Genomic DNA, 24,263 nt, shown 5'->3' on the forward strand with positions numbered 1-24,263 from the left:
TGTTCTGAAGCCTTCCCGAGACACCTAAACTGAAACCTGAAAAATAATAGGAGTTGCCAAGCTGTAGGGCGGAGTTGGCCAATCTGGAGACAGGAATATTTATCCTTGGTGTTTCCCCCAATCTCCCGCCCTTCTTAGGTAGCATGACTCCTGGTTCCATTAACCATTCCCTCCCCTCCACGCTCCAAACCTAATAGCACCTCGTATTACTAGCCCCAATGTTACACTCCTGGGAACGGCACTCCCCTTGGGTTTCCCTGCACCCTTTGCACAGCCTTGTGAAGTCCCCACATTAAACTTCCCTCCAATGATCCAACCTCAGCAAGGCATCCACTTCTGCCAGCACCCTGCCCGACAAAAAGCCCTGGAGACAGACTTGGGAGACAGCTGCATGTTTAGATGGTACGTGGGACAGTGGGAAGGGAGATGGTCGGGGAAGGGGGCTAAAAGGAATCCTCCCTGGGTCAGGGGCATCTGAGGAAGGAAAACCTGGAAACTGCAATGCTATCAGCCAAGAATATTTCAAGAAAGAAACTGTCAGTGGTATCGAGTGCTGCTGAGAGGCTGGGGGAGTAAAATGAGGGCTTCGGATGTCCCGGTGAGAAAGCCATCAGCCATCCTTGGAGCGGTAGGGGCAGAATCAACATTGGAAGGGATTGTACTAGTAAAAGTGGTTGGAGGCAAAGAATACACTTGTTACCTTAAAAAAGAAAAGAAAAAAGACATAATTGTTCAGGTTCCTATTTTAACTCTACTAGTGACTTGCTACAGAATCTTCAGATTTTTTAGTCTTTTTTTTTTTTTTTTAAAGATTTGTTTTTAATTGATTTTTATAGAGGAAGGGAAGGGGAGAGAGAAATCATGTGAGAGCAAAACACTGATTGGCCACCTCCTGCCCGCTCCCTACCGGGGATTGAGCCTGAAATCTGGGCTTGTGCCCTGACCAGAAATCGAACCGGCAACTCTTTGGTGCACAGGACGATGCCCAACCAACTGAGCCACACCAGCCAGGGCTTGAGCCTTTCACTTTTGAAAGTATAAACATAAAACAACCACTCTTCCTTGCAGTTACAAAAAACCAGTAGACGGACAGTGTTACGCTAATGTAAGTTATAGCCGTGTGGAGAATGCAGTTCTAAACAGTCAATTACACCCCCTCCCTTCCAGACCCTGAGACCAAGGGCAGGCTTTGCCAACATCTGTTGTCTCTCTAAACGGAAAGATTAAGCTCTTTTACACCGAAGCCTGCAACTAAGTATGTCCAAGACCCCCCTACGCCACATGCAATACGCAGTTTCTACCCAGGATGTAAGACATCTGAAACCTGAAGCATTCTCTCCATCACAATGCGTAACCAAACTCCACCCTCGAGAAACTGTTAGAACCCTTAGATCCTGTCTTTTCTTTGAGAACATGAGCCTTTGAAATTATCTATCTTTGATCCAATGTGGCTTTCTCCTCCCTTCCCATTCACGGAACATCACACAGGATGCTTGCCGGGGCACAATGCTAGATGGGAAACATTGGGAAACTGTCCTAGGCATCGAGCGGCTCCCCGGGGCCTTCCCCTCCTCACTGCAGTCCACTTACTATTAGACTACCCAGGTGTTTCACTAAGCCCCCTGGAGACTATTTCCTCCACAAAGACAGTCTCTAATGTGTCCTTTCAGCATCAAAATTAAGAAACAAAATTTGATTAACTGACTTAAGAGTCAAGGTCAACCTCTCGGCAAGGGTAAAGCTTGCTTCTCATTTTCAGCCTTCAGAAGAGACCCAGGTAACCACCCCCGAGGACAGGTAAGACGGCACCCACGGGCATCCACCGCAGGGACAGGGTTCAGTTTGCAGCAAAAGCTTTGGGAAAGCAGACTTTATTTCAGTTGCATGACCTCCTTGCACCGACACTCACCTGCAAACAGGTTTTGTTTTACTTTGCAAGGTTATTTCAACACTGTTTAAACTTGCCTGCCCATAGTAGGTGTTTGGTCATAGGGATGTTCCTTTTACTTGCTACACACAGCACTTACCTTTCAAGTAATTCCGTTTAAAAAAACAAGGTGCTGTGGCGGACACAGCTCTACATTGTTCCTTGTGATGCCCACATCCCACCTCTCGGCTTTCACTGTGTAGTTCCCTCCACTTGAGCGTGGTCTGCACCCGAGAAGACGGTCTCCCTAGCAGACTAGCTCTGGAGACCTGCTAGCTCCATGCAGAAAATGGCTTTGTTGGGAGATGGCGGGTGTCAAGTGAGTGTGGAAGTAGGCGATTCCCAAGTCACCTAATGGGAGGGCAACCCAGCTGACACCTTGTTGCAGTCTTGTGAGACCCCAAGGAAAGGATCCAGCTACACTGTGCCTGGATAGAAACTGAGATCAATGTCCTTGGAACCACTGAACGTGTGGTAATTTATTACACAGCAATAGGTAATATAGGCAGTCATCTTTCCACTACCCTAGGTTAACTTAGTAACTTCATAGTAACTAGATCCATAGCTGGCAAAACCACCTGACTATCCTAAAGCAAATTTAAACCCTGACTGGAGTATAAAAGTTTGGCCCACAGGATCTACTTTTCCCAGGTCATAGACGATGCTTGCAAAACTTTGATATGGGATGCACCTATTTGGATCCCTCAGAATTCAGTGACTCAAATGGCTAATAAGGCCTGGGGCCGGGAACCAGAGAACCCAGGTCTGACCCCAACCTTTCCCTATATCCAATTTTATAGTTTTTCTAGGTCAACAATGCTTCCCATTATGCCCATAGACAATAAAGTCACATCAAAAACATCAAAACAGTGGATGGATGGATAAAGGTGTGAAATATCACCCAGCAATAAAAAAGGGTTAAATCTTGCTATATGTGCCCTAGCTGGTTGAGCTCAGTGGGTAGAGCATTGGCCTGCAGACTGAAGGGTCCTGGGTTCGATTTCGGTCAAGGGCACATGCCTGGGTTATGGGTTCAATCCCCAGTAGGGGGTTTGCAGGAGGCAGCCGATCAGTGATTCTCTCATCATTGAAGTTTCTCTCTCTTTCTCCCTCTCCCTCTCCCTCTCCTCTTAATAAAAAAAAATTTTTTTTAATCTTGCCATATGCAACAACGTGGATGGACCTAGAGGGTATTATGCTAAGTGAGGCAAGTCAGAGAAAAGACAAATACCATATGGTTTTACTTACATGTGTAATCTAGAATAAATCAACCAAACACACAAACAAAACAACAATTAAGTTATAGAAGTGTGAATAATGTAAGTTCTGAAAACGGGGCATGTGCCCTGACCAGGAATCTAACCGGCAACCCTCAGAAATAGAGACCACAAGGCTGGCTACCAGAGGGGAGAGAGTGGGGAGAGGGGTGGGAAAGGTGAGGGTAATATAGTCAATAACATTGTGTCAAGTTTGCAGTAACAGATGATTATTAGAATTAATGGGGTGATCACACTGTAAGGTATAACAATGTCAAATCACTGTACTGTCTACTTGGAACTAACATAACTAATGTATTATATACCAACTATACAAAAACAAAACACCACTGGAAACAGTTTGCTCTTCATTGCTACAATATCATCTTATCCACTAGTCCTTATTTCTCAGTAAAGAGGACTTTTTTCTCCTTCCTGGCTAGTTATATTAAGGGTTTACACTGTTATCTGTGAAGGCCACAAACGTTACTTATTCTTACCTAAGAACACCTTTCAAACAAAGCCACAGAACAGCTGCTTTTATTTTCTAATAAGACTAAATTTATTCAACAACCTAGTAAAAGTTTTGAGTATAAGTATCCAACAGTATAAAAAGTACAAAACAGATTTGTAGATTTCTAATATATTAATACAAAGTGCATGACTACATACAGTACATCCTACAGGCAAAGAGAGGTGGAAGGGGAAAAGAAGACTGTGGTTGACTGTGGTCTAGTAATAAATAAATAAATACAGAAGTAGAGATGATCCATATTATAGTATATTCTACCACCGATACTGTAGCCAAAATGTACAAAATAAAAGAAAAAAAAGACCATTTCAAAGTAACTCGGGAGGAAGAGGACAATGGCCGAGACGCTTGCAGTACACCTCCGAGGCTGTGGGAGAGCTGCCCCAAACCACTGTGCTGTCTGCACAGATGGTGGCTTGTAGTTTCTTCCAAAGGAATATAAAACTTTAAGTTTAGAATAAGAACTATAAAACTACAGGGTGCTCATAAAAAGTAGCTCACTCATTGTTATTCATACTACCCAATTTTTAAAATCCGGCTTTAAAAATAAGCACTGAGTCATTTTATTATAAGGTCGGCAAATGGTCCTCCCTCGTTCTGAAAAGTGTGAGCTGGTAATATTCTTCCTGAACTGAGAGCAAAGAGGCAATGAGACTACTTGGGTTTGGGTTCAAGTAACAGGCTTTTCATAAAAATTTTAGAACCGAAGGGCCCCACGTTCAGGATTTAGCATCTAACATCTCAATGTTCAGAAAGCCTGACTACAAAAAGCCAAACCCAAACCAACCCACTCAGCATTCACACACCTCTTTCCTTTTACTAGAATTTTACTTTAATATAGTGGGGGGTGGGGGACCCTAAAACCCTCATACATTAAAACAAGTTGAACAAACACTCTACACAGATAAAACCTTCACAAAGGTCAACCGAAGTAATCCAGAGCTAAAACTGAATTGTGTAGATTTCCAATGAAGTCACCGGTAATGCAACACGAGCAAAAGTCAATTATTTACACACTCGGCAAGCCCTCTGAGAAACGTGCCCCCAGAAGCGCCAACCTTTGTTATTTTTACGCTATCCTGAAAGCTTGCACGTTTTTTTCAGATAACTGAACATGTTTCATAGAGTGTGTTCTCTACCATGTGGTAAAATAAAGCTTTGGTACTATTTATATAAGATTGCTTATCCTGAAGACTTGACATTTCCCCAAGAGGAGCTTTGATTCTGCTTTAGGTTTCATATAAATTAAAATCTTCATCAAATAGCAATATGAAGGAGGTGACACAGGATACAACATATACAGTCCAGTTACCTCTTTGTATATTTAAAAATGACTCCTTCAAGGTATTTGCACCAGAGAATAGGTATTTGTCCTGCTTAATATTCAGTAGTACAGGTTTGAATCCTCAGAACCTTGGCAAGACCTTAATATTTTAAAATTATTAACAACTACCTCGAGGGGCAAGTCCAGGTTACTGGTTTATGACAAATTTATTATCATGAAGGAAAACAAGTGTAGTCAGCCATCTTTAAAAATGCCCCAACCACTGCTTCTCAATATAGAAAGACTAAAACTACGTATGTTTATCATACAACAAATCCCATCTCTGTCCCCTGAAGTCCCCCTAGTTTCATTCATGAGAAGGGGATTTAAAAGAAAAAGACTTAAAGAGCACTTTACAGCAGCATTCAGCTTTCCTATGAAATACTCAGCATCTTAAATATTATGTACACGTCTGGTTTTCCTTTTAGTAAGCTAGACACTGGCTTCAGAGTTGGTGGAACTTGTGGAAGTGGAGGGAAAAATAACCCATTCGGAACTATTCTAGAAATTGTCTTTTGGCAGAATAGCAGGTATCCAAGTGAAAAACAGGAAGGTCGTTTTGTTGCTGTGTTTTGGTTTTTTTTTGTTTTTGTGTTTTTTTCTAAAATTTCAATCGTTTCCTGTTCCCCTTCTACATACACCTCAGTCACCACTCCTGGGTGGAGATGGGCAGAGGCTCTGGGCCGGCCTCCTCCGGCTTCTCGGCAGCCGCCTTCTTGTTGCTGCAGCAAGGCTTGAAGAGGTGCGTGTCAATGAGGACTTCCCCAAAGCGGCCTTTATAGATAATCCCACAACATATTTTCTGTCTAAAAGAAAAATGGAGAGAACAAAATATATTAATAAGGCAGAAGAATAGGGATACAAAACAAAACAAAAAAACCCCACCTCATCATAATAGCTAGTACAACATGATCCAAAGGGTCTATTTCCACATTCCAAAAAAGGGCTCCTACAGCCCGGCCAGTGTGGTTAAGTGGTTGAGTGTCGAACTATGAACCAGGAGGTCACGGTTTGATTCCCCTGTCAGGACCCATGCCCAGGTTGTGGGATCCATCCCCAATGTGGGGCATGCAGGAAGCAGACGATCAATGATTCTCCCTCATCATTTATGTTTCTCTCTCTCTCTCTCCCTTCCTCTCTAAAATCAATAAAAATACATTAAAAAAAAAAAAAGGGGGGGGGGGGGCTCCTAGAGAAACCCCACTGGCTAAGTAATGGGAAGTACCAGGTCCTGTACATCCCACACTGGAATCTTACCCGATATTAAGGGGAAAGAAGGCATTCTGGGAGACAGCAGTCAGTTTCAAAGGCTGCTCCCAAACTTGTAAACTGTTTCCTCCAAAAATCACCAACTCTTGAAGAAAAATAGCCACCATAACCAGGCTGACACAGCTGGTAGTTCTATTATATTTAAATATTTAGTAGATATAAAATATATACGTAACGGCACTCAAAAAATGAGAACACAAAACACCCATACCTCACATACTGTAATGACAAAAATATCATCACTTCCTGTGAAGCCCCCAGTTTGCCTGTCTCTAATCCCTACCCACCCTACCTCATTCTTTCCTCCTTAATTTTAGGTTTAGCACTCCTTTGTTCTTTTTATACTTCCTGGTTTTACCGCGTTTGCATCTCTAAATATATTGCTTAGTTATCTCATTCAAAACATAATTATCTCATATATAAAATCAGATATATATAGGGTGGGACAAGTAGGTTTACAGTTGTTATGGAAAATAATACAATAATGCATCCTCACAACTGTAAACCTACTTTTGCCACACCCTGTATATACAATCAGATCACACTGACTTTATGCATAGTATTTACAGAATATAGAAATATGGGATCACACGGCATGCTATATTTTTTTGCTCAGCATTAACTGAGGTCCATACACAGTAGGTAAAGCTTTATTTCATTTTAACTTGTGTACAGTACTCCACCATGTGAATATACCACAATTTATCCATTCTCCTTTTGATGGGACTGATTTTTGTTATTACAAACATGCTGTACATTATCAGTGCATATATCTAAAGGTTTTTTCTAGGTTATGTTGTCAGGATCGAGGAATGGGAATATGCTCAATTTTGCTTGGAAATGTCAATGTGGTTCCCTTCTATTTCTATTTTGCTAAGTTTTATTTTAAACAATGAAGGAATGTTCAAATTTATCAAAGACCTTCAACGTATCACTAAGATGACAGGCATTTTTTCTGCTCATTTAGAAACTGTTGGTGTGGCAAATTATATTAGTTGACTTTCTAGTGTTTAAAACAATCTTACATCTCTAGGATAATCTAATCTGATCATGACATACTGTTTTGATATCAAAGTTATGTTAGCTCCATAGAATGCTTGGGGCCTATGCCCCCTTTTATCCGTAATCTAGAAAAGCCAGTGCAAGATCAGAATCATTTGTTCCTGATGTGTTTGGGAGAACTTGCGTATCTGGGCATGGGATTGTTTGAGGGAAAACTTGTAACCACCGAATCAATTTCTTTATTATGAGCTAATCAGGTTTTTTATTTTTCCTTGAGACAGTTTTGGTAAGCTGTCTTTTTTCTACTAATGTATATACTTCACATAAACGTTCAAATCTATTGGCATGCAGTTGTTTATATCTTATTGTCTTTTAAATTTCAGCTTTAGCTATATAGCTAAATCTCCCTTTTCTTAGCTAAAATGCGTATGTGTACTGTCTCTTTTTCTTGATCTGCAATATCTCTAGTAATTTTTTTGGCCAGGGTCGTTTTCAGGAACCAGTTCTTAGCCTTATTGATCCTATCCACTGCATATTGGTTTTCTTCTCCATTTATTTTTACTTGTTATCTTTAGGATTCCCTTGCTTTTATTTTTCCTTATATTGGGTTTCATTAATCTTTAAATTGGATATATGTCACTTCATTTGCTTTTAGTCTTTCATTTATAAAAAGCATTAGGAGGATAACTTTTCCTCTTTTTACTTCCTTTTTTAAAAAAATATATTTTCATTGATTTCAGAGAGGAAGGGAGAAGGAGAGAGAGATAGAAACATCAATGATGAAAGAGAATCATTGATTGGCTGCCTCCTGCATGCCCACTTTGGGGGATCGAGCCCGCAACCCAGGCATGTGCCCTTGACCGGGAATCGCACCTGGGCCCTTCAGTTCACAGGCCAACGCTCTAGCCACTGAGCCAAACCAAACCAGCTAGGGCGCTCTTTTTACCTCTTTAATGTCATACCACCTGTTTTGATTTGTAGTATTTTTCATTTATTTTTTAGTTATGAAGATTTTCTATTTTATATTATACTTTCTTCTTGAAACCATGTTTTTTTAATTTACAACTATATGTAGGTTTTCTATTTTTGTTTTGCAATCATTAAATTCTCTGCCCTTCCCTTCTGCTCTGGAGATTTTGTACTTATTTTTATTAATTTTTTAGTGGTTACATAATTTAATTATTCACGTTCTAAAGTTATTCACTATGTTTATTCTCAGCAATGCAAAGGACACTTATTACACTTTAACTTCTGCTATCACTTCTGTTACCTTGACTTATATGTTATTGCTGTCATGCAATTCTTTTTCTTTATCCCACAACTATTGTCATTTTAAGTAATCAGCATTTGTTTAAATTTACCTAAGTATTTGCTACTTCCTTTTTTTTTTTTTTAAAGAGAGGAAGGGAGAGGGAAAAGAAAACATCAATTTGTTGTTCCACTTTTTTTTTTAAATCCTCACCCAAGAAGTATATTTTTTCCATTGGTTTTTTAGGAGTGGAAGGGAGGGAGGAGGAGGAGAGAAAGAGAGAGAAACATGATGTGACAGAGACACATCAACTGCTTGGGTAGCCCACACACCCGGACTGGGAGAGGGGCCAGGATCAGAAATGCCGGGGAATCAAATCTGTGACCCTCTGATGTAAAGGCTGCTGCTTTAAACACGGAGTCACGCTGGCCAGGGCTGTTGTTCCACAATTTATGCATTCATTGGTTGCTTCTTGTATGTGCCCTGACCAGGAATCAAACCTGTAACCTTGATATACCAGGACATTGCTCTAACCAACTGACCTGCCCAGCCAGGGCTATTTGCTACTATCTTTAATTTTCCTTCTCAGAATTTCAATATGGGGTCTCTTTAGTCTGCCTGCTCTGCTGCAGAATGTTCATTACTGAGGGTCAACTTGGCATCCACTCTCAATCTTTTTCCTAGTCAAAAAGTTTTATGCCCTTATTTACAAAGATATTTTTGATACATGTATACATTTCTAGTTTGAGAGTCTTTAACTCTTGGGCCACTGAAGAAGATAACCTATTGTTTTCTGGCTTCCTTCATTCACGTGGAGAGCTCAGCTTTGTGTTTGTTGTTCGTCTGAAAGTAATATCTGTTTTCTCTCTGCTTAAAGGTCTGTTTTGTCTTTCGTGTTCTATAGTTTCACTATGATGTATCTATGGGTAAATTTTCTTTACTCATAAGACAATTGCTTTTAATTTGTTAGTCTTCCTGAATCTGTGAACTAGAAAATCCTTAACCACTTTCTCTTTGAATATTTTTCTCTTTTCTAACCTATCATCTTCTTGACTTAGGAGTTCCACATTTACTTAATAGTGACCTGTTTATTCCTTATTAACTTACCCACTTATCAATGCCATTTTTAAAGAATTTAAAAATATGTATTTCAAGCCCTTTTACTTTTTCCAGTGAATGAGTTGGTCAGAACGAATACCTAAGTCTACTCCATTACAGGGAAAATTCAGATCCCCTAACATGATTTTCATTTTAAGTCATTTTAAATAGGAAAAAACACAAAATCCCAACCCTCAGCTCAATTCTTGCTTAATCCACCTCCAAGCATGTGTGTTAACAGCCACTTGCCAAATGTCATTTGATTGCTAAGGAAGGGGGAACCCGTTGCCTGTAATTAAGAAGGCTTGTTGGTTAGAGAGGTATTTTCTATCGCATTTACCTTTTCCAGTATGTGAGATCTAAAAAGGAAAAAACTGGCGTTCTGCTGGAGCCTGAAGCCACCTCTGTATCTGAGCCATCATCTGACTGGTTACTGTAACAAGGAGACTGAGCTGGGGAGGCACTTGAGGTGGTACTGTGAGCATCAGAATCTGCAATAAAGAGAAGAACTTAAGCTTCCAGGAAGGTAAGCGTAGACATACTTTGCCCTGTTCCTCCAGTTTCAATCAGCACAACTAAAAGCCCTGAACGTTACATAAAAAAATGAACCTGAAGACTCTGCAAGTTGGCAACAGCTAGAAAAACTTGAGACCCAAGGAAGGTCATGATAGCAAGTTCCCTAGTTTTTATGAGCTTTCTTGTTGCCTCATAAATAGCCAACCCAGAAATACCTATGGATGCAGACAATATTTTTTTAAAGCCAACAAAAGCCTGCTCTCGCTATAGCCAGAAGACCAGGAAAGGGAAAGCCTAGCAGGCAGGAAGCTTTTGTTAGATAATAACTGCTCTACTCCTGGCACACCACAGAAGAAAACGGGCCCAACCCCTCCCACCTCGGCCAAGGCCAAGTGGGGAGCCTAGGTTTCCATCCGCACGAGACTGTTACGAGGCAGTCCAACATCTCTGCCAGGGTGTGTCAGAGGAAGCCTATTGAAGAGTCAGGACTTTCGCTATGGCCCACCAGAAATAGGGTCCTCCCACCATGTGGGAGCCTCAGCTCCCCACCACCTAGCAGCAATGGGGAGCTCCCACCGCAAATGTCAATGGAGACGGAGTAGAGAACTTGTAACACCACCTGGCAGTAACAAGGTGGCACCCCTCCCCCACATCCCCTGCTGGAGGAGTATTAAAAAAAAAAAAGCCAGTTAAAACAGAACATCTACACTAATAAAAGAGAAACATGCAAATTAACCATCACTCTGCTACACCCACTAGCCAATCAGGAGGGAATATGCAAATTAGAAGGAGAAAGATGGTGGCTGCCCAGCTGCTCTAGGCGCGGAGTGGCCAGGTGGGGCAGGACGCCTGCTATGAGAGGGAGGGCGGGGGGCGAAGGGATCTACAGGAGTGGCACTCCGGCCACAGCAAAGATGAAGACTGCAGACTCCGGAATCTGCAGTAAAGACGAAGATGGCAGACTCCAGCCAGAGTCTGCAGCGAAGCAGCAAAGACGAAGATGGCAGACTCTGGCTGGAGTCTGCAGCAAAGATGGCAGACTCCAGCCGGAGTCTGCAGTGAAGACAAAGGCAGCAGACTCCGGCAGGAGCAAAGGCCTGGGTCCAAGGTGCCAGAGGAAAACCAGTGCTGGAAGCCAAAGGAAGGAAGGAAGGCCTATTGCACGAATCTCTTCGTGCACCGGGCCTCTAGTTTTAAATAAGATCCAATCTCAAAACATAATTCTTAAATTCCAGGTTTCTATCAAAAATCATATCATATCCCATACCTGGAAGATCTCAAACTGAATGAAAAGGCAAGTAGATGTTAACACCAAAATGACAGAGATGACAAAATTATCTGATGAAAATTTTAAAGTAAACCATGACAAAAATGCTTCAACAAGCCATTAGGAACATGCTTGAAACAAATGAAAACAGAGCCTCAGCAAATACCAGGTCTCAGTTTAAAAGATGACGCTATAAAGAAAAACCAAGTGGAACTGAAATTTGAACGGAAAAAAATACAATAAATGAAATAAAAAGCTAATTGGATGGGCTCAACAGCAGAATGTAGAGGACAGAGAAAACAATCAGTGAACTGGAAGAACAAACAACAGAAATTACCCAACCTGAACAACACAGAGAAAACAAACGAACAGAGCCTTAGAGACCTGTGGGACTCTAACAAAAAACCCAACATTCATGTCAGTGTGGTCCTGGAAGGAAGGAGAAAGAGGGCGGAGGTGAAAAAATACTCAAAGAAATATAATGGCTGAAAACTTGCCAAACTTGGCAACAGACATAAACCTATAGGTTCAAGAAGTTGAGCACACCCTAAACAGGATATACCCAAAGAAATCAAAGCCAAGACACATAATTAGCCTTCTGAAAACTAAAGACACAGAAAAATGACGTTACAATAGATCCCGATTTAATAAGTAATAAAGGCAATTCATCAGCTATAAACTAAATATGACTTAGTATTTTTGCCCTCAGATTTCATATAAATTTCCAAACTGGAAAGCAAAGTGATACAGTCACTGTGCTATAAGGCATTATGCTGCTATTCCACAGCAGAGCAATGTCACAAATAGGGTTGAGCCTACCACACATCTTACCTTTGAAGACTATCCCCCTCGAAGGCAGGGGGAGGGTGAAAGGGTGAGTGGGTGGGAGGTAATCAACCAAAGACCTTGTATGCATATATGGACACAGACAGTGGGGTGGTGAGGGCCTGGGGCGGGGGGTGGAGGGGTTGAGGGGAGAAAAAAGGGGACATGTGTAATACTTTCAACAATAAAGATTTTATTAAATAAATAAAGGCTATCCCCCTCCCACAGGTGGGTAGAGCAGTTCTTCAATTCAGAGAACCAATCAAATATTTATTAAGTATCTACTAGCCATCCAACCCTGTGTCATATTCTGCATGGAAAGAAATAGACTGAAGAAAACGTTTTCGAATAGAGCTCAAAAGTGTTTTGTATTAACAAAAGTTTACATAAAATTAGGTAACTAAAACAAAGAAAGTACCGTCGGTGCTCGAATATGCTCATTCACTTCTAATATGTGAATAGTTTAACTTCATAAAAAAAAAAATCCTCACCCTGCCTGGCCAGTGTGGCTCAGTGGTTGAGCATTGACCTATGAATCAGGAGGTCACAATTCGATTCCTGGTCAAGGCGTATGCCCAGGTTGCAGGCTTGATCCCCAGTGTGGGGCGTGCAGGAGGCAGCCGATTAATGATTCTCTCTCATCATTGATGTTTCTATCTCTCTCTTCCTCTCTGAAATCAGTAAAAAGATATATCTAAATAAAAATACAAAAAATAAAACTCACTATACTAGGAAGTGCTTAGTATCTATGAACCATTTGAAAGTGCAAATTATTTGACCATTTTCGACCTAAAAAAATGGCAATTTCATATGGTTTACTCTAATACTTATGGATAGTAGGATACAACTTAATTATATACGAACACATTTTGTAAGAAAAACTCTCTTCTAGAATGTAGGTCTAGAAATTCTTCAAAGAACTGCAATTTCTAAAAATTCTTAAATAGGGCTTGGAAAGGCACAAAGGAGTAACTGGACAGCATGGCGTGGCGTAGGTAGGTGCCATGAGCAAAACTGTGGAAGCAGAACGCACTGCACATGAAGGCGTCTACTCAGTCCAAACATTCTTCTGAAATAGAACCTTCAAGGAGTGCTAGGGATTTTCAACTGTATTCTGTAGCAACCAGAAATCATTGCAGATTTTAGGAAGAAGGATGACAAAAAATAGCTAACATTTAGAGAGGAATTTGTTGCAAAAATTGAAACCCTTTTTCATTATCCCCTTTTCTCTAATTAGGAAATTGTGGTTAAATCAATGTTAGGTGACACCGGGGTCACATATTTGTAGGTGTCAAGAACTCTAACACAAATCCAGAGTTTCCAGCTTCAGGTCCAATGCCTTTGGAAAGAATGTCTCAGGAAGAGGAACGCAGGTCAGGTACAGGCAGGATGCACGGAAGCAAAAATATAACCTGAGGCAAGGAAACCAGTTAGAGGGTGTATAAAAACTCAGATATGTCAAAACTGTTTGGTATGCTGCATACAGGTGCTAGCAGTTCACAATGCCCCTGGGAAACCCTGTTTAAGTCCGAACCTCCAAAACCCACACACCTTTCCTTTTCAAAGGGACTTATTTTTCAGTTTCCAGCCCCAATCTAAAAATAACTGCGCATATTCTCTAAGTAAGGCAAAAGTTAGTCACATATCACTTTCTCTATAATTAAACAAAGGAGCTAAGAATATATGTATGAATATAATCAATTTCTCTAACCACTGTCAAGTGGTATAATAAAATTACTATTTCACAAATGTTTATTAAAACATCTACTGATGGTGGGAGTAGGTTAGAAGGGATCAATGGGGGGAGCGGGAGACATCTTTAATACTTTCAACAATAAAGATTTTTAAAAAATAAGTGGAGAGATTTTAAACAAGCAAACAAAAACATCTAGTGAGAATGGAGGGTAGAGTTAAAGTTAGTGTTTTTTTCCTCTTGGAGACAGCTGGTGAAGAAGGGAATATATATATTTAAAACATACATACTTAAATATTACCAAAATATTTTACTAAAATATTTTAGCCAAAGATTAAATACAGAGTAGGGCAAAATTAGGTCTACAGTTGTTCTTATGGAAAATAATACAATATTAAACTGTAAAAATATCCAAGGTCCCAAAAAGCAGTTATTTGTGTGATAATTTGGTATGCCCAAAGCCCTCTTCAGCAATGAAAATCCCATACACAGTAATTGAATTAACATGAATTTTGAATATCTGGACCATTGCTTACATGTTAATATTTTCTTGCATTTTTAACCCCACATGTCCGGGAGCTTGATTATTGGCTCTCTGGTTTTCATTCTTCAATGAAGCATAGAGAACAAGCTGGGAAGTGAGGTGTTTGGGAAATCGTATGTGGAAGAGGTGGTGGGAAGAAGACAGATGAGCTTTTTCCCACTGAGAAACTGCATTTTCTATCTTCCCAGGCAAAACAAATGGGTATTCTTTTCATACCATTTTCAACGGGACCTTAGGAAAGTCTTGTCGTTTAACAAATATGTCATACACTTAGATTAATAGGAAAGGTTTTATAAAATAGTGTGACTAAAGAAAATGACTGTACCAAACCCAGCAAATTGTTGAAAATGTTAAGTGCCAGCATGTTCTAATTGGGACTCTTAATATAGCTCTTATTTCCTACGGGCTTAGAGTACTCGATGTAAAGAATGGAGTGCAATGATAATGATATATTCCCACTTGGTCATATAGGACCAGCTTCATACTCAATATATTCACTAATGACTAAAACATCTGGCTATTAACATACGCTAGTTGCAGCCCCCCCCCCCCCCTTTTTTTTGATTAACTGCCATGGGTCAAATGTCTCTTCTATACAATTGATTCATTTATTTTAATGGCTGCCTTTTTAGTCTTTTCTTGCTTGCTGCCACCCATCTATATATGTAATCAGTAGAAAACAAAATGTGACCATACTTTCTGGTGGAAAGACTTCATCTTAAAAGTGAAAATTTTGAAAGTTTGATTGTTGAAATAGCTTAGAATAATGCCACCAAAGGCTGGAAATTGCCCCTTTCAAAGGTGCCATTTTTATGAGATAAGAATTTAGTGTTTAACAGTTCCTTTGGAAAGAATAACGTGTTGTATAAAGGTGTATAGTAACCTTATGAAGAAGAGCATTATTACTGATACAAACCATTGTGAATGGGTGAAATTGTTAAATGGATAACGTTGATAAAGTTTTCATGCACAGGCAAAATGTATTCACCAGGTTTCTAGGTGGTAGTCTGCTTTTACTTTGTAATTTGTAGTCCTGAAAAGACTTAAAGTCCATTCTTATACTTAGGTTATATAGGTCAGTCTTCTTTATTTTTTCTAAATTCCATCTTAATGTCCAGCGGTAATATATACATACAAATATGTTATATATTGAGGCATCTCTACTATGTAAGCATGAAATAATTGCTCTTTTCGTCCTTCTAGCTCCCAAACTGTGAACACCTACACAGAATTCTGATGTAGCAGAAACTAAATAAACATTTCTATAACCAAATCATTGCATGTTACTGCCATTCAAGTATACCCTGTTCTGTTATATACTGTTTTTAGTGAAAGAATGTGTAGTCTTCCAGAACTACATTATGATCTTTGTCTGATCATAGTTTTTTTTCTTGATAATGACAAGGTAGTGTTTACTTACCACAATATTATTATAACTCAATAAGTCACCTGTGACAGTATAAAGAAAGGAAATGCTTTCTGAAAAGACTGGAGATGTTCATTTAGAATTTTAAGTGGTAATTTTGGAATTCATTTGCCAATGCCAACCTATGGTCTCAAATATATAATTTTCTAAATTGATTTTTAGAGAGAGAGGGAGAGGGAGGGAGAAACATCAAATGAGAGCAGAACACCCCATATAGGCCCCCACCGGAAGGGATCATCAAGCGGCATCCTGGGCATGTGCCCTGACCAGGAATCAAACCAGCAACTCTTCAGTGCATAGGACAACTCCCAACCAACTGAGCCACACCGGCCAGCGCTATGTAATTCTTAATATAGATGTTAAAACTGTATTTGTATGATTGGATAAATGTTGATTTCCCTAACTTGGTGCCAGTTTCAAAGGATAAGTCTCTTAGATACCATAATTAAAGTTGTGTTTAAACCTGATCCTAAGTTTCTCAATCTTAATTATTCTGGAGTATTGACTTAGAGACATTTATTATCCTGTTCTTGCAAAAACTCCAACAGGACATTTTGACATAGCATAATGATGGTGATGACAGGAAATGCATGTGAATGAAAGATTTACTTCTAATTTCAGTGTTTTTCAAAGCTCATTGTCACCCTTCCCTAGGCAGCCTCTTCAGACTTCTCTAACAGCACCCTAATATATATTATTATAGATTGGAAAAAGAAAATATAAAATTAATAAATACTGATACAAGAATAAACTGTTTCGCATCTCACATCTGTAAACCTAAATTTTGCCCAACTCTGTAAACTATCAGAATAACTAAGGACTGGTAACACCTATTTACCCAAGAGCACAAAGTTAGCAGCAGATCTGGAAAGACTTTGGAGTTCTGGGATATTGGTTATAGTGCCCCAGACAGCAGGATGGTATAGAAAGAGCACGAGGCTTTAAAGTTAGACAAACAAGAGGTCAAATTCATCTCTACCACTTACTAAGTGACCTGGGTCAAGGTTAAATTACCACTCCAATGTTCATCTCTAAAACAGAAATCATGGCGATAACTATGTATGTGATGTGCTGGGTAGATATACCATAGTGCTCATGAGATGGTAACTATCCTTCCTTTCTCAGTCTACCTGGATCAGTAGATTTAACTGTGCTTTTCCATTGTTTCAAAACAAGCATTGATTGATAAATATTTTGTCTATAGATATTTTTTTAATCCTGAAAACTCCAATACTGACCCACAACCCATATCTACAATTCTGAAAAAGCTTTGAAAACGGAGAATGTATTCCTAACCCATGTGGTCACGATATCTTAACTATAATTAAGGAGCCAAATCTGACTAGCCTATTTATAGTACAGTTTATTGATTCCACTTACATGAACACTGTGTGAATATCTATTCCATCTACGTGAATACCATTTCACTGCAGAAACACAAATGTGTTTGATTTAACAGCACTGCCTCACTCCCACTAGGGGAGGTGATACAAACGTCACATAATAGCATTATATGCCCTGCATTTCCTTTTCAAAATCTTAAATCTAAATTCCTACATACACCCGGGTCCGGGTGAGGCCGTGGGCCCCTGGATCCGGGTGAGCCTGGGTCCCGGGTCCGGGTGAGGCCGTGGGCCCCAGGATCCGGGTGAGCCTGGCTCCGGGTCCGGGTGAGGCCGTGGGCCCCTGGATCCGGGTGAGCCTGGGTCCCGGGTCCGGGTGAGGCCGTGGGCCCCTGGATCCGGGTGAGCCTGGGCCCCGGGTCCGGGTGAGGCCGTGGGCCCCTGGATCCGGGTGAGCCTGGGCCCCGGGCCCCTGGATCCGGGTGAGCCTGGCCCCGGGTCCGGGTGAGGCCGTGGGCCCCTGGATCCGGGTGAGCCTGGCCCCGGGTCCGGGTGAGGCCGTGGGCCCCTGGATCCGGGTGAGCCTGGCCCCGGGTCCGGGTGAGGCCGTGGGCCCCTGGATCCGGGTGAGCCTGGCCCCGGGTCCGGGTGAGGCCGTGGGCCCCTGGATCCGGGTGAGCCTGGCCCCGGGTCCGGGTGAAGCCGTGCCCCTGGGTCCGGCCGAGACCAAACCAGAGGGAGTCGGACCTGCATTACCACCATTTGTCCACCATCCAGAGCTGAGGGGTCAGTGCCGACATGTACTCATAAGGAACTGGTGGACATTGATATTGGGTCTCAAAAGAACGGTTGGTCCAGAAAGAATCTCACTACAGACTGATTCATTTGCCTGTCAGCATAACTATTATTGCTCGTCGCACATTCAATTCTTATAAGTATATCTCTAGTGACACATGATTTCGCTCATCTAGGGGAAATGATGAACAACATGGACTGATGAACAAGAACAGAACCAGAAACAAGGAGGCATCGATCGGACTATCGGGCCTCAGAGGGAGGATAGGGGAGGGTGGGGGGAGAAGGGAGAGATCAACCAAAGGTCTTGTGTGCATGCATATGAGCCTAACCAATGGTTAAGTTCAACAGGGGGTTGGGGCATCCATGGGGAGGGGTGTGGGATGGGAATGGGGGGATGAAGACAAATATGTGACACCTTAATCAATAAAGAAATTTAAAAAAAAAAAAAAGTCTTTGCTAAGAAAAAAAATAATAATAATAAATAAATTCCTACATACAGAAGTACCACTACAGGTACCCTACATGCAACAATGACTTCCTATACGAGTTTATGAACTGGGTATTAATTTGTCATCCTTTTGCCCTTCCATCACTCCACACAATACACACACACTCCTAAATTCCAAAGTACTGAGGCTGACTTCACCGCATTAGGTGAGTTATGATTTCTACTATTACTTTCCTGGGCTTTATTCTCACTAATTATTTATGTGCCCTTCTGCACATATTCAGGCCTCAATATCCTTATGCATAAAATATCAGGTAAACAAGCTTGAAAAATGTATCTTCTAGAAAATTAAGATGTCAGTCAAGACAGCAAAGTGGCCTCAGCACAATTTGAAGAAGTGGCTGGTTTGTGAAAGAATTTTCATGACATCAAAATCAAGGACAGTGTTCTAAGATTCCATAGAAATGATCTCTCTACCAAGTCAACAATCCCCTTCCAACACTCTTTTTTTTAAAAAGCAATAAAAGAAAAAAAAAATGATTCGTACATAGCATATGCCACCTCTGGGCAAAAATAAAAACAAAACAACTATTCTTGAGTACTTGTGTTTCAGTTTCAAACTTACTATGACGTTTAAATTCCTTCTGTAGTTTGCTGATCTGGTTGCTTTTTATCCTGTTTCCAGATAGAGTTTTTACTTTCTTTGGTTTCAGTGTAGTCTTCAGACTGGGTCCTGCCCTTGCATCTACCACCTGGAAGAAAATACTGAATATTTAATACCATTTTAAAAATGACACCTCTGTATTCCTTTGGTTCAGACAAATGCCTATTTGAAGGAGCCCAATTTCAGAACCACGGTTTTCTGTTAGAGTGTTTGAGAGTCCGTGTGAACCTTTTTTTTTTATCATTACATGAAATTTAAAAATAGTTTACTTCTAACCATTATGCTATACACCTGAAATTAATATAAAATAATATTGAATGAAAACTGTAATTGAAAAGTAACATTTTAAAAATAAACAAAAATTACAGCATATCAAGGAAAAATAAAGAATAGTTTATATAGTGGGGGTTTGTTTTGTTTTTTTAAAGTAGGTAATAGTAGGAGTCTGCTGGACAAAGACTTTAAATAGATTTATATATGGTGAGAATGGCCCATGTAGGTTAAGAAAAATTAAATTTAACAACTATCATTTCTATAGGATGTTTTGTAGTTTATAAAAAGCTTTCATATACTTTTGATTTCACCTTCACCACAAAGCAGTAAGGGGGATATTTTTGTTACTCCAATTTTAGAGTGAAGGAAAATAAGAGAAATTAAATTATTTACTTCACCTAGGCTAGTAAAAAGGGCAGGGTGAGTGGGAGGGGGAAAAGACTCAAATCAAGGTGTTCAGACCTATGCTGTAAACTCTTTTCACCACCCACCCCTAACCCCTGAGGTCACTTAAACGACGGCAATGGCATGTTCTCCGCCATCTAGCATGGACATGGGTTCAGCCAGTGTGGCCCCATTCCTCATGCATTCACTCATATTTACTAGTTGCAGATTTCTACCCTTATGATGAAAGGTTGCCATCACCTTCGAAATCAAAATCTGGATCTCCTCCAGATGAGGCATTGAATAAAAACTAGTTTTTTTAATAAGTTAACAGACCCTCAGAAACCTACCATAATAATGTAAGTCACCAAAGGCTAGTGTAAAGCAAGTATAGAGAAAAAGGTAAAGAATAAATGACTGCCTGCTTAAAAACAATTAAGTTGTATAAATGTCATAAATCTTCTGAAAGCTAGCAAACAGAAGCGTTAACTAAGACTCAGTGCTGTTCTGGTCATCAAATATATTTTATGAAGAATTCTAGTGAAATTACAAAGTGAAAGGTCAGAAGAACACACATTTATACACCAGTTTGATCTCAACTAGATTTAAACATAAAGGGTAACAACAGCTTTCATCTAATTGAGTGATTACTATGTTAATACTTTGTCTCATTCAGTTCTCACAACCGCTGAGACAGCTATTATCTTTATGTTCTACAAATAAATGTAACTTGCCCAAAATTCACAAGTAGGAGGTGATAAATCCAGGCCTGATTAAATACCTACAGGCTCATTAGTACCAACAGGAGTTAGGATAAATGTCATCCTGAGAGATGAAAAAAAGGCTCATCTGATTAACTCTAGGAATTTCTGGTTTAAACCTAAAAATATGTGAAATGTATATTGTGAATTTCTGGGGGTAGTGGATACAGCCTTAGGGAAATGCCACACCAAGATATTTTGCTCCCAAACAGGACAAAATGTAAAACAATTATATCTAAGTGGCAACTGTTTTTCTTTATTCTTTTCATACTTTTCCATTCTAGGAACATTATTACTTCCTACATAGGGGGGAAACTAATGTTACTTTAAATATAACAGGTATAATTGAGAAAGATGACAGATGCACTAACGTGATTCCAGTTTTTTTTGGATCCTGCTGGCAATTTCTTCCATCTTTTCACAAGCAGGACACAGGCATTACAGATGTCTCCTGAACGTGTCTCATGCAACCTGATAAGAAAACAACCAAGCCTTTATTGGTCTCCTCTACATTAAAGAATTCAAGCAAGTACATTCCTTTAAGAAAAGAAGTTCCTAGATGCTATTTCTAATCACCCGGGATGATCCAGTTCCACTGTTTCTGTAATATATTTAAGAAATATAATTAACTTTCAGATTCAATAAACCAAATTTTTATACGCTGCAAAATAATGTTTTAAAATTTAACAACAGTAAAATTTAGACCTAGAAGAGATCCTGGTCACCCACCAGGGTTTTAAATAATATTGTCCAATTGATCTTTCTTGAAATATGTATAGATGCTTTGGAAGCAACAAAATGCCGTCCTTCAAAATAACGTGCGATGACCCTGGCTGGGTGGTTCAGTTGGTTGAAGCATTGTCCCATGCACCAGGAGGTTGCAGGCTGAATTCCAGTCAGGGCACGCGCCTACGTTTCAGTTCGCATGTGGGTTGGGCGAGTGCAGAAAGCAACCGATAGATGTTTCTCTTTCTCTTTCACTCTCTCTCTCTCTCAAAATCAATAAAAACATGTCCTTGGGAGAGAATTAAAGGAAGGAAAAAAAAAAAGTAATAACAATAAAGAGAAAAAATAATGTGTGATGGTATTCTAGTTTCACAACAAACAAAATCAGAGGCACTGTAATTTTTAAAAAGTTATTATGTCTGCTAAGGGAGAAAAATCTATGAAACTAGTCACCAGGTTGTTATATCTCTGAGGAACTTCCATTTATTACATTTGTCCACATCAGAAAAATACTGATAATATTTATTATATACACAATTGGAAATGAAGACATTAGGAGGAAAACATAATTTAAAAAGGCAAGGTCAGTGAACCCTTTTTGACAACCCTGAAGTCTAGGATTAAGAATAAATAATCAACAAATGTTTTGATAAGAAAAACAAAGTGGTGAAATTAATTTCTAACATGGGAACTAGTTCAACATTATGTATTTTATTTCATCCAAGGGTTTGTTGGGAAGTAAATTCCACTTCATTAAGCAGTGGATTATTATCAAAAGATAATGAAGAAAATTTATATAAAATAAATGCTAACATACCCTGACAGGTTTCAGGGCAGACATTAAGTCTTATTACTATCCTCAGCAGGTTAGGTTAAAATATATTCCTATAATTTAGAAAAACAATATAAATGACAGAAAACTACTAGAGGATAGCTAGTATAAGAGAAAATAAGGGTAATTTTTAAAATCTCTTTATACATACTGAAATTAATGAACAGAAAAGGTTTGTTTGGTTATAACTTTGAAGTGGATTCCAATTAATTCAGTAGTTCCTCATAAACTGGAAAAAGGTAGGCTGTCAGTATGTTAGATTGGTTGTAAGAGCAAGGGCCTTAAAACAGCCTAGATTAGAACATAAGTGATTTTAAATATTAGCCACATTGCTCCAATCGCCTTGCTGGGAAATATTTCTGTATGCTGTGACCTATTTCACGCTAAGAATGATACAAACATCAGATGATCTTACCCAAAACAGCTCTGGAAATCCTTCTCATAGCGTTTACTGTCCGTGAATCGAGAACTGGAGGACTTAGCTCTGCAAATACAGCAGCCTTCTATACTTCGGTACATCTTTGGCTTGTGAAAACCAAACATCTTTTCTTCTAGGCAAGTCTGTAAAGCCAAGGGAATTGACACAGCTTGGTTGAGGGCTATTAACAAGAAACCACTAAAGGAGAGAGCTCTCTGCTCCACCCCACCCCCAGCAACTTGGTATTACACAGCCAAGCCAGAAAGCAGGGCTCTGGGGAAGACCTCTCGCATCTTCCTCCATTCTTGGCACTAGCATGACAAGGGTGTAAAACACACAGAACAACAGCTCAGCTATTTAACAAGGCCTCTGCCATCTCCTCCTACCTTCCTGGCAAAGACTCATTCTAAAAATAGGGGATGGGAGGCATTTTTTAAAAAATCAAGTTTTAAGTAGAAAATACAACTCTGTCCGCAATCCTATAAAACGATGGAATCAGCCGCAATGAAGGGTGTGCCTTAACATTTAAGCTAAGGCACTACCCTTTATTTTGCACCTCTGCTTTCGTGTGATTCCCCTCTGGGGAAGTTTTGAGCATTTACCATGACCACTAATTATTTGATACTAAGCATACAAGTCATGCATCAACGCACACAACTTCTGCCCTATGGGAAACGAGGGGATTTCTTCTATGATAAATGGGAAGTCCTAAACAGGCAAGTTGGCCCTGAATTGAAACTACAGAAAGGAGGATGTAAAATTCACAAAAAATCCAGTTAGACTATAAGAGCAATAATTTCATAAATCATGAAGATGAATTAAGAATAAGCTCATTGGTCTGCCTCTCAGTTGTTACAGAGGTTTTTGGAGCTTTTACCAGGTTCTGTATCTGAGCACAGTAATAGTGGGACTGGGAAGGTGTTCAAGAAATGTAGAGTCATATAAACTGTGATTCCGATGATCAAAAGATCTTAACATCAAGCAAGGAAGGAAGAAATAGTTCTAGGGCTAGATGCAGCAAAAATGTAGCGGACAGTAAATGTGCACCTTAGAAGTAATTTAAAATATCCAAACCAAGGGCCAGCTTTACCAGAACATCTGGACAAAAAGAGGTGATGAAAAGGCAATGAATATAGGAACTAAACCCCAATGGACAAGTCTAGCGGGTGTGGGTGTGTGTAAGAGACCAATTACAAATTATTACAAAAGCATCATAGAAAGTATTAGTAATAGAGATTATTAATACCAATTAGATTTGTGCCCATAGTTTTGGGACTTATAACCACAGAACACCATCTTCCTTTTAAAGTTCTTTAAAAAATATATGTGTAAAACAAAAACTTCAGTATTTGTCTTTGAATATTCTCTTGCCTGACCTCATTCCATTCCAATTCTGGTTACTATACTAGAGCAAATATTTAAGGAAGTGATTCAGAGAAATAACCAAATATCCAGGCATTTTGTTTGTGTGTGCATGAAATTGAGGGGTTCTGAAATACAGACAGAGGCTAAGAAAATATTTTACTAGCAATTCATCAGCTAAACACTGGAGCTTTCCTTTTAAGCGGAGACTACTGTTCATCAGAAGTTCATTAATGTTTTTGTTGGTGAGGGACACAGGGAGAGAAGGGAGATGGGATGGGGCAGAAGGCCCCTGAGTCATTTCAATAAGTCTAAACAGTTACTTC

General features: G+C 39.8%; 1 protein-coding gene across 4 annotated transcripts in view; it reads right to left on the reverse strand.

The window, feature by feature from the left end:
* Positions 1-3,636: 3,636 nt before the first annotated feature.
* SINHCAF (SIN3-HDAC complex associated factor) overlaps positions 3,637-24,263 on the reverse strand; it is a 34,014-nt gene continuing 13,387 nt past the window's right edge. For all 4 annotated transcript variants that reach the window (XM_079775107.1, XM_079775109.1, XM_079775110.1 and 1 more), the window contains exons 2-6: positions 22,573-22,718; positions 20,971-21,070; positions 19,143-19,269; positions 9,998-10,148; positions 3,637-5,845 (exon numbers count right to left, since the gene is read on the reverse strand). In XM_079775107.1, coding sequence (XP_079631233.1) covers positions 5,686-5,845; positions 9,998-10,148; positions 19,143-19,269; positions 20,971-21,070; positions 22,573-22,700 — 666 coding nt within the window. In that variant the 5' untranslated portion in view covers positions 22,701-22,718 and the 3' untranslated portion in view covers positions 3,637-5,685. The remainder of the gene's footprint in view (positions 5,846-9,997; positions 10,149-19,142; positions 19,270-20,970; positions 21,071-22,572; positions 22,719-24,263) is intronic.

Source organism: Cnephaeus nilssonii (assembly GCF_951640355.1).
Source record: "Cnephaeus nilssonii genome assembly, chromosome: 6".
NCBI lineage: Eukaryota > Metazoa > Chordata > Mammalia > Chiroptera > Vespertilionidae > Cnephaeus > Cnephaeus nilssonii.